The sequence below is a fragment of the Sorghum bicolor genome, chromosome 8 (genome assembly GCF_000003195.3).
Source record: "Sorghum bicolor cultivar BTx623 chromosome 8, Sorghum_bicolor_NCBIv3, whole genome shotgun sequence".
In the NCBI taxonomy this organism is placed as follows: Eukaryota; Viridiplantae; Streptophyta; class Magnoliopsida; order Poales; family Poaceae; genus Sorghum; species Sorghum bicolor.
Window position 1 is genome coordinate 56523354 of NC_012877.2, and position 11858 is coordinate 56535211.

General features: G+C 38.3%; 1 protein-coding gene across 1 annotated transcript; it reads right to left on the reverse strand.

Annotated features, from left to right (window-relative positions):
- On the reverse strand, positions 4615–9939 carry LOC110437620. The gene is made up of 4 exons (XM_021466108.1): positions 9764–9939; positions 5917–6076; positions 5606–5806; positions 4615–5252 (listed from the first exon to the last, which is right to left on the reverse strand). The coding sequence occupies exons 1-4, from the start codon at positions 9937–9939 to the stop codon at positions 5190–5192; spliced, it is 600 nt and encodes a 199-aa protein (XP_021321783.1). The 3' UTR covers positions 4615–5189.

Consider the following 11858-nt stretch of genomic DNA (forward strand, 5'->3'; position numbering starts at 1 on the left):
GTTACAAGTGCTCGTTTGGTTATTCTGTTAACTAAGGAATGTAACCCTCTTAATCCCCATTAACCCATATGGAAAAATGATTAATCAAACATAACTTGTGGGCTTTGGAGGGAGAGTTGACACGATAATTAATTTAATTCTCCCTCAGTAAAGTTGAGCATTCGATCTGGCTGAATAATTCAGCTTGGTTTCTTATTTTTTTTATGAAATTTCACTTGTCCGAAATCAAGAAATAAATACACACTAGGTATAGCAACTATTTCAGCTACTTCATTCAATTAGCGAGGGTTAAGCCTGTTCGCTGGTCTGAAAAGCCATGAATGAAAATATTGTTCGCTGATTTATCATGAGAGAAAAATACCGTTGGCTGGCAGAAAAAGTACGGTTTATAAGACAAATATAAAAGTGATGTAAGTAGATTCATCTCGAAAAGAAGTCTTATAAAAATATGTATTGACTATATTCTATAAATATTTTATAGCAAAAAGTAGTGGCTAAAGTTGTTTTTTTTAACCGTATCGATGTCCAAAATGACTTTTTTTAGAGACATGGAGGGAGTACTTCCTCTCTCCCTAAATATTTGTCACTACGATTTATGTGTTGATAAGTTTGATTAGATTTATAGAAAAAATATTAGCAACATCTGTATCTTTTAAAGAAATTTATTATGAAAATAATTCAACGGACTATCTAATAATATTAGTTAAATATTAATATTTTATATATATTTAATCAAAGTTGGTTCTCAAAAAGCAAAAAAGACACTTAAAAAGGAGCGGAGGGTGTAGTTATAAAATATTACCAAATTTATGAAATAGTTATAAAATATTACCAAATTTATGGCCAAAGTATCCGGCTCCAGCGACTATGCCCACCTCTACTCATGGTGACGGGATTGCCCAAATAAGCTCCAAATATGATATGACATATTAAAAATTGTCTAGACACATAGCTTTTAGCTTTTGTAAATACATAGTTTTTACTATGCATCTAGATATACACCATATCTAAATAATACTTCATCCATTCCAAATTATAAGTCGTTCCAAGAATTTTGAAGAGTTAAAACATCTCAAGTTTGACTAAAATTATAGAAACAATCACAAAGATTTATAGTTTCAAATATGTATACTATGAAAATATAATTAATGAAGAATCTAATAATACTTAGTTAGTATAACAAATGTTGTTATATTATCATAAAAAATAATCAAACTTAAGATGCTTTGACTCTCCAAAATTTTAGAAATGTATTATAATTTAAGATAGAAGGAGTACATATTAAAAGTTACTATGTATCTAGAAAAGCTAATATGATATACAATAATGAATGAACAGAGTGTTTTCTTGCAAGGACAAAAATTTCAACGTTTCATGTCCACACATGGACCACTCATGCCCGGCAAGTACCAAAAAAATTGAACTAGCGTTAAAGGCTTAACGACAGTCCATATTCATTATTGACTTGACGCAGACCCTTTGATGTTGCACAATGCACCACACGCTGGCTAACATTTGACTTCCACGCCTGAAGGCTGAAGACATGTAGCACCATACAGTACGTCCACAAATACATCTCACTTTTTAAAGAGTCATTCTTTTAAATTTAACTAAAAATATATCAAAATAATATTAATATTTGTATCTATTAATAAGTATATTATGAAAATATATTTCATACTTAATCTAATAATACATGTTAGATATAATAAATATTAATATAAATTTTGTATATATTTAGTCAAATTTAAAAAGGTTTGACTTCTCAGGAAACGAGAAGTGTATTTATTTGTAGACGGAGGAAGTAGGCTGTAAAGTCCACAGGGAACTTGAATTTTAGCTTGCATCTCGAGAAAGCACAACCATATTTTTCAATTTCTCCTAGTAACGTGGGGTTCTTCTAGTATTTTAGCATTTAAAATTTAGTATAAATTTTTCCTAGTAAATGCCTCCTAGTGAGGATTCTCTAGTGTTTGGCTAGTGATAGTGTTTTATTACTAACTAAAAATAATAGGAGAACTCCACCATTTTGGTAGTGAAAAGGTCTTCCTTTTCAGACCGTCACAAAATGCATGCTACCTTGTCCAAGGTGAATAATGCTACCCAAGTGTTCACCGTACAAATTAAAGAGTCATAAATAATAACGTCTTTAGTAAAATTATACTTTATTTTAACATACTATTTATATCACGAAAATTTAGTATTATTGTCTTTTTTTACCTGGCTCGGAGGACATAGGAAACGTTAACCGGGAGTAACCTAAAACATCATTATGACCTCACGTATTTTATGACCTGCAGTCCTGCAGCAAGAAATACATTTCTTTGTTGATATAAGCTTACAATTGCTCATTACTTGCAATAACACAATAATCGATGGACTATGGCAAACTAGTCCATCACCACATCGTATTGCATGAGCTACAATACTATTATACTCCCTCCATATCGGGTTTACAAGTTATTTAGGATAGCAATACAGTCTCCAAAACATAACTTTGACCTCTGATATTTTATAAAAATATTTTTTTTAAAAATGATATATGTATACTTTTATGAAAGTATTTTTCAAGACAAATCTATTCATATAATTTTCACATTTCTAAACTCAACAATTTAAAAAGTTATTCATGTTTTAAATTCCCAATGTTTGACTCAAACCTTGTTCAAAACGACTTCTGAATCCGATATAGAGGGAGTAAGACATAAATCTTAGAAGTTCATGGTTCAATTTAATACATATAATTAATATAAATTGCTTATTTTTGCACATTAATTATCTCTCTATTCATTTTATAACAAAATACCCATATAACTTTGCGCTCCATATGTTTTTTCATCCATGTTCATAGCAACCCCCTCCCTCTCCCCTGGTATTGCACTTCTATGTGTTTAATTAAAACCTTAGCCTAAGTAATATTAGGTCACTACAAGAATCCTGGGCTTCTGTGACAATCAGAATATGACGATCAGAGCCTGTTTTCTGTCATTGTCTGTCTACAGTGACAAACTAGTTGTCGTCACAGAAGGTGGGTCACTAAATAGCTTTTGTGACAACTAGATGACATCGTCATTGATACAATGACAATAGTTCTCTTGTCATAGATATAGTGATAGGACACAATCGTCACAGCGTATTGAACATAAAATATATAGTGACATGACCCATGTGACGTGTTAAATGATGTGGCAAGTGACGTGGCAATCCACACTAGGCCCATATAGCATGGGCTTTTTTATTTTCATTTACGATCAGCCCAAATCGCACAAATATTTTCGGCCCAACTACAAATTGACATTTCTTTTTTTATTACAGCCCAGCATTACAATTCTAGCCCATATTGTGGGCTGGCACAGTTAAAATTTAGTCACACATTATAAACCACATAACCAATCGTATATAATTATTATATTATAATGTCGAGCCCATATACATCAACTCAAATACATGACAATATGCTCATATTACAAAGTCACCAACTGTGGTACATTTGCATAAATAACAAACACCAAACCAGGCCAGGCTGCTATAAGATGCAAATCTATATCTACACCTAATAATAAAGAGGCAAAATTTCAATCTACATTTTTTGTCCATCTATTTTTGGTCCATCTTTCATAACTACCAGACAATTTCAGGTCAAGCCACACTTAGATCTCTTATTCCTTGCCTGCATCCAAGTTAGAAAACATACATCCATTAGAAAAAGGCTGCAAGAGAAGAAAGATATTTGGAACAGACGAAAAAACAATATTAAGCACACCTTATGTATGCCCGTCTTTGGTCACATCAGCAGCAAGCAGTACAGAAGTTTCTGTATATCTTTATTTCTCTCTGCCAAATGTGGCAAACTTTATATAGCATGTACCAAAGTAAAAAGATACTTGCATATACCATAACCCATTTTCTAGATACAAGCTACATGGCATTGAATATAAATTTTAGCAAGAGATTACAAAGTTGGAAAATGATTGCAACAACCTGTGCAATCTAAGGCTAGCAGCTAGCAACTGAAATTCATTTTGCATACTGCAAATCTAGTATTCATTTTAGATGCCACTGCCACCAGCCCACCACAGCCCATATAGACACTCATGGCTATAAATCAGTTCGAGTAACAAAATAATGCTATTTTTTGGATTTCATTACTGCTACATTCTAATGAGTACAGATATAAACTGAGATGGTTAGAAATTTTGCAGATATTTAGAGGAAGCTGACATTGCAGAGATAAAATATAACAGTGTATACAATTTGTTAGAAAAGCTGACATTTCATTACTGCTACATTTTTATTGTGCTTTATGGTTACATATATACAATAATTGCTTCTTTATTGCATCAGGTTCCTGCTGATTCAATTTGGTGGTTGTGCTGCTTTGGACCTCAGGATGTGCATCATTTTGTACAGGGGATGGTCAGTTTAGTATGTGCCATTTCTATTCTGTGATAATTTGGTGTCTTAAATAGTAATATTCTTATGTAGATATGTACTAATTGTCTTAGGAGGAACACCTCCAAATAAATTAATCAGCGACCTTTTTTTGTCACTTTGATGATCGTGGACAACTCTAAAATGATTTAGCACCTGACAAGCTGTCAATGCCATGTTAGCTTTAGGTGAGAACATTGTTCCTCCTATTCTTTGTGATAATTTGGTATCCAAAATACAGTGTCCTTATGTACATATGTATTAAATGTTCCTCCTTTAGGTGAGAACATTGTTTCTTTTTTGGAGTACATCCTGTGTTATACACAATGTCTTCTTTTGCCGGCCATATCTCCTTACCCACACGTGCATAATAGGGAATGGGCAAATGACAATAGCCAAGCTCAGATAAATGTTTAATATTTCTGTCTCAGTTTCAATTTGTTGCCTTCATACTGCTTGCAGGCATCCAGAAGGATGGTTCCTTGGAAGACCCGCGCCATCACCTGGAACCACAGGAAGTCCTAACTTTGATGGTGTGTTCACTCCTCCAATGCCATATGCTAGCTGTCGTAGGTCAGCCACCAATATGATGAATACACCTTCTCCCCAACAGCATCTAACACCAGAACATCAGAGGCAAAAGTTGATGCAGTCATCTCAACAGCAACAACTGCATGCTCAACAGCAGCTGAGGCCATTAGCTGTTGGGTTGCTAGCATAGGTACAAACATGTTTACATTTTGTGCTTTGGATGTGCTTTAGATAGATTTTTTGTAGTGTGTTATTCCCTTCTTGATCTTGTTCTGAATCCACATTTTCCCCTGTAGAGTGCACTCCGTTAGCTACAAAATTTACAGTGGCAGGCTCACCTAAAACTACAGTCAATTACTTGACACCCTCTTTTTTTTTCCTAAAATAGTTCTTTCGCTTGAAAACTTAAATTGCTGGAGAAAGCCTTTTGTAGATCCTTGGTCAGTAGCAGATGCAGTACAACCAAGCCTTGCCACAATAGTTTCGCAATAGACAGATACAACCTCAATGTATGCAACTAGGTATGTCTCAGAGTCAATCGAATCAAGGAACACAGCTCCCAAGACATTTAGGCTAATTTACTGGAGCTGCGAACAGTACAATGTTCACTGCTGCACAGGAGGAGATCGAGTCTGATACATACCAAAATCCAGCTCCGCCACAGGTCCGATGTTGGAGATGCTGGATGCGTTGGTCTACTGCACGCGGCCATACCACTATCATCCTGGACATGCCAGCGCAGCTCCGCTGCAGATCTAGCGCCGCTCCTCCGAACACGTCCGCAGGTCCGGTGAAGGCTCACCGCAGGTCCTCGACGCCAGAGATCAGGTGCCCCCTTCAACACCTAGGAAGCACACACGGCGAGCCATGCGGATATCAGCGAATCAGGAAGCTGTGATGCATGGATGGAGGAAGGAGGAAGAAGCAGAGATGGGGATAGTTCGAGCGACTCACCTCGCACGGCCGGCAGGACGGAAGGAGTTGGCTGCTGCTGCGTGTGAGGGCCAGGACACCGTGCGGCCAAGTGGTGGCCGCGCCTGTGTCATGCCTAGAGAGAAGGTCAGGAGAGGGGCGGCGTCTGGTGAGGAGGGAGGGGCGGCCTCTAGGGTTTCTCCTGGGAGGACGGAGGGATGCTATTTTTATACTGCGTGAGAGTATTGCTTGTCGTCCGATCGCAAATCAACGGCCATAAGATCATGGGCCAAACGCAATTGGGCCGACCTCTCATTATGTTGTTGGGTTGTTTGTTTTTTTAAATTTTTTTTTGTAGAAATAGATTTAATTAGTTCTAAAATACAAAAAATAATATATGATCCTTATACAAATCACAGTTTTTACATGAATTTACCCCTTTTGTTAAAATCATTTGAATTTTTTATGGGATTATGATACACTAAAATCACGTTGACATGCAAGTATGTAGATTTTTCTAAACAATTTTAGATATTATCACATTTATTCTATGGTAATTCAACAGATAATTAAAATAATAACTAAAATTAGTCAGAAAATTCTTGAAATCGACATAAAAATATATTTTGAGTCCTTTATTTTTCATTTGAGGTCTTTTATTGGCTAGTTTGATCTAGTTTGACCAAATCAAACATTGGATTTTTTAGAAAAAAACACTTTGACCGGACCCTAGATGGTCTTAGCTACAAAAGTCATGAATACAAAGTTTATCCAGATCATCAAGATACACATTTGGTGTAATGGTCAACTTTTCATCTGAGAGGATTTGGACCACTCAAATTTTTCAATTTTTCACGGCTATGCGCACGTTTTCGGGACCCTAGACGGCCCCAACTCAAAAAGTCATGAATAGCAAGTTTGTTCAACTCATCAAGATCTACATTTGATACATAGGACATTTTTGCATTTGACAAAGCGTTATGAAAGTGCAGTTTTAAATCCACAGGTTCCGCATATAGTTTCATAAAGTCTATGTGTGATTCAAGACTGTGGCTAGATTTTACAAATACTTTCTCAAATACAAAAATGTCCTATGTATGGAATGTGTATCTTGATGAGCTCTAACTACCTTGTATTCAAAAGATTTTTATTTGAGGTCATTTAATATCTTGTTTGACCAGGTTTGACCAAGTCACGCCTTGGGTTTTTGAAAAATGTGACTAGAGTTTTCTAGAACTTTTCTAAATGCAAAATTGTACTATATATCAAAGGTAGACCTTGGTGAGGTCTAACTCCTTTGTATTCAAAAGTTTTTTATTTGAGGTCTTTTATTGGCTAGTTTGACCTAGTTTGACCAAGTCAAACATTGGATTTTTCAGAAAAAATACTTTGACCGGACCCTAGATGGTCCCAGCTACAAAAGTCATGAATAAACAAAAAATACATATTGAAAAACCTATTAAATGAATAAATAAAACTAAAGCCAAAACTAAAAAGAAAATTAGGGGTATGGATCTCCAGACGGTGGCGTCCATCGTAGAGAAAGGGATGCGATTTTGGCGTAGAGTCCTGCACAAGGGCGTGGATCTGTAGCCAGCGACCTGCAGCCTGCCAACTGCGAATGTGGTCAGCACACTGAGATGCCAAGTTTCGGATCTCTTTTTGCTAGCATCCAAGCTCCAGAATACAAAAACTGTCGAACACTCCCCTCTTGTAGAAAAAGGGATTGGTCTTCAGTGGCTATCGCGGTTGGCTTAGGATGAAATCGTCGCAGGTCCCTAGGTCCCAGGTTCAAACCCTGTGGCTGCTGACATTTTGTTGTTTTTTTTATTTTTTTATCCAATCCTATATGGGGCTATAACTATGGTGTTTTTTTTTGAATTTTTTCATCCAATCCTACATGGGGCTCTAACTAGGGCATACGGTAGTGTGCACCAACGACTAAATAGGATAACGTAATATTTTAAAAATAATTATAATAGATTTATATTTATAATGATCAATTATTGTTACAATCTATCATCACAAATACCAATATTTTAGTGTTTTCTTTTAAAATTTTCTTCCTCCAATCCTACGTGGGACTAGGAGTTAACTAGGACGGAAATAATTCACCTAGGACATATGATAGTGTGCATCCCATGTGTTGTGATATCATGAATCTAGATTTTGTTTAAGTTTTTTTATCTTAATAGTTGCTAAGATTATTTTATCCACAATTTTAGTTGAAGCTTTGATGGTTATTGTACTTTTTAGTTCAAAACTCTTGTTTTTGTATTTTTATTGGAAGCATAAATTCTATATCTTAGACTACACTGATAGTTTCTACAATGGCATAAGTAAACGTTTCAACGTTCTAAAAGTTGAATTTCTTCTATCAAATAAATTATGTGCATTAGTATTTGATAAAAAATGCTTATAATTAAACTAATAATGTAGATATGTTATAATATTATGCCATAATGTATGAATTTATCAAGGTATAAGAACTTACATAGTTTATTCTAATGTAGTATAATATAATCTACAATGAATTGTTGGTATCATTTTATCGTGATTTCTTAAGGAAACATTTGTTTATGATTGCTAAACTATAGAAATATTTATCGCCATCCATACATACATACATACATACATATATATATATATATATATATATATATATATATATATATATATATATATATATATATATATATATATATATTGGTCTATATGGTGCCCACGACATCCATGGAGTAATGGAGGAGCCGGAGTCGAAGGAGTCACAAATTGTAGCTTCTTCCCTTGTTCATTTTGGTAGGAGAGAGAAAAATGACTCATAAATAGTACTGCTACAGGCGTTGTGTAGGTAGATCTAGAGCCGCAAGAAGCCCCATCAAACTTCTCCTTAGATTACATTGCTGTTCATAATGTAGGTAATAACTTTTTATATAAAACAAGATATATAGATCTAATGTCTATTATTACAAATGATGATTGGTGGTAGAATTTTTTTAAAAAAATTGTAAGAATTTCTAGGTTCTTTTCTTATGCGTTTTGTGAGGATAAACATGAATGGAGACAGTACTAGTGAGATGAAATGAACAATACAATGTAGTATCAGGCATAGCAAGATATATCTTTTTTTGATATTGCGGACCTGATTGGCGACTTGCGTTGAGTTCGTTCATACGAGGAGGGATCGGAGCCTTGCTTCTGGTTTTGGGTTTTCACACGGCCGGCCAAACGGCCAGGTTGGTTGGGGCGTCATTGTAGTTGCACATAAGTGGCAAGCCAATCAGAAAGCAACTGGTGATGATGAGACCCTGTCCACGCGTCCATTTGCATCATCGTATCACATTGGCAATGCAATCAGGCAAACTATTACTTGACACGCTAGGCTTAATTAGCCAGGCGCTACCGGATTGTCTGTCTGCAGGCTTGAGAGTTGAGACGTCACTCATCCTAACATCACAATGGCATCTTGGTTTGCCTGTGGGCCCGGCAATCGAGGAGCGCGTGGAGTGCATATCTGTCTATCTTTCCCTTTTTTTTTTTCTTTTTAATTGGAAAATGTCTACTTACTCTCTAAAATATTAACTTGTGTCTAACCTAGGCCTCTAACTACAAAACCAGGTAACCTACACTCTAAAATTTGGAAAACAGGGCAACGAACCCCTGGGCGGTTTAGGTGACGTGGCAGCCAGCGTGTCAGCGGTATGACACGGTGGCGCAGGCGATGCCGTCTAGGTGTGGTGGAGGTGGCTGGCAGGTGGGTCCCATATGTCAGGCAACCCCCTCAAATACTCTGCATCCTCCCCTGTTTCCCTCTCGTGTAGCCTCCAAAATGGCAGGTGGGTCGCGCATTCTTCCCGATACGGCAAATCCTGCAGGCCGCACGACATGCCCCGCGTGCCCCATGGCGGCGCCGACGCACCCCACTGCCGTGACCGCTGCCTCACCGGCGAGCACGTTCACGGGTTCCTCTCTTCCTCCGCTCGTCATGTGTGCATCCCGAAGGCTCCCGTGCTGCTGCATCTCACGCTCGCGCCATGGAGGCCGCGAGCCAGGCAGCCGTGCCATGGAGGTTGCGACTGCGAGCCCTGGCGTCCCCGCCCTGGAGGCCGCATGCCCCGACCGAGCCCACACGCCATGGAGGCCGCGAGCCAGGCGGCCGCGCAATGGAGGCTGCAAGCACCCGCGGCCGTGCCATGGTGGTTGCGACTGCGAGCCCCGGCGTTCGTGCCCTGGAGGCCACATGCCCCGACCGAGCCCACACGCCATGGAGGTCGTTTGCCCCGATGGCTGCGCCCTAGAGACCGCAACTCGCGCCCCACCAGCGGTCGCGCTCCCGGCGAGCTACGCCACCGGTAACGCCGCCTCGGTGGCCCGCGCTCTGGCGGCCGCGCCCTAGCCGACCACGCCCCGTTGTTGAGCTCGTCGGATGCTGCAGGGAAGAGAACTGGGGAGGATGCAGAGTATTTGAGGGGGGTTGCCTGACATATGGGACCCACCTGTCGGCCACCTCCACCACACCTGGACGGCATCGTCTGCGCCACCGTGTCATACCCCTGACACGTTGGCTGCCACGTCACTAAAACCGTCTTCCCAAACCGCTCCACGGGGTTCATTGCTCTGTTTTCCAAATTTTAGAGTGTAGGTTACCTGGTTTTGTAGTTGGGGGCCTAGACACATGTCAATACTTTAGGGGGGTCATCGTCTGCGCCACCGTGTCATACCCCTGACACGTTGGCTGCCACGTCACTAAAACCGCCTTCCCAAACCGCTCCACGGGGTTCATTGCTCTGTTTTCCAAATTTTAGAGTGTAGGTTACCTGGTTTTGTAGTTGGGGGCCTAAGTTAGACACATGTCAATACTTTAGGGGGGTAAGTAGACTTTTTTTTGAATTATTACAAGGCCTTGTGAAAATTTTTGGGTTTAGCTACCATAGCACTTTCGTTTGCATTTGGTAATTTATTATCCAACCATAGATTAACTAAGTTTAAAAAATTCGTCTCACAAACTACAAGCAAATCGTGTGATTATTTATTTTTTTAATATATATTTAATGCTCCGTGCATGCGTCTAAAGATTTGATGTAATTGGAAATCTTGAAAATTTTTGGCAACTAAACAAGGCCTAAGATTGAGTTATGCTCTAGTGGACCTTCTAAGTTTCTACACAAATCTTAAAGGAACATGGAATTATTAAGTCTCTGGTACTTTAACATTGTTTTACAGTAGAGAAGCCCATAGTACATACTTCCTCCGTTCCAAAATAACTGTCGTTTTGGGTTTTCGTGTCATAAGTTTAACTAGATTTATAGATCTTTCCGATAATACTAATTATGTACTATAAATATTAATATCTTTTTAATGTATATTTAGTTAAAGTTTTTTCTTTAAAAGCGAGAACGATAGTTATTTTGGAACAGAGGGAGTAACATGAAAGATAAATGGCGCAAACCAATTGTTAATACTGACGGACTAATCCGAGTGTAAGCTGGTAATAAGGGTAGTCTTAATGGACAGTGTCACTGCACGGTTTCACATACCAACACGTCATCAAGATTGAAATGAAACCATCTATGAAATAACCCTAGCAATGAAGCATTTCACTTTGTTGTTTTCAAGGTTAAACAAAGCATTTAATTGCTGCAAAATGATTGGATCACATGTAAGATGGTGAAACAATCTGGCCCTCAGTGGAGATTTCATCCCGTTTCACCGTGTGGGAAACAACGCCCGCGGAGTTTCACCATGGTGAAACTACTTCCTTCTCTCTCCTCTTTGTTCATGCAAAAAGTGCAATTTTACTGACATGACGCTTTAATAAATGTGCATAACATCCTGGTAAAACTCCCACTGAGACTGACCTAAGCCCAGTTTGTAAAACCTGTTATTGCTTTCTTAAAAGCAGAGTAATCCTCCTTTCAAAAAAGGACCCACAATAGAACACCCCGAGTGATCTACCTGTTTCCAAGCAGAGTCCTGCAGAATCT

Bases quoted from the DNA above. Each gene is read 5' to 3' on its own strand.
- LOC110437620 (XM_021466108.1), bottom strand. From the start codon at position 9,939: ATGGCACGGCTGCCTGGCTCGCGGCCTCCATGGCGCGAGCGTGAGATG. The intron at 5,807-5,916 runs GTGAGTCGCTCG...TGTGCTTCCTAG, and splicing joins CGTCCTGCCGGCCGTGCGAG to GTGTTGAAGGGGGCACCTGA. The intron at 5,253-5,605 runs GTATGTATCAGA...TGCACTCTACAG, and splicing joins TGTGGCGGAGCTGGATTTTG to GGGAAAATGTGGATTCAGAA.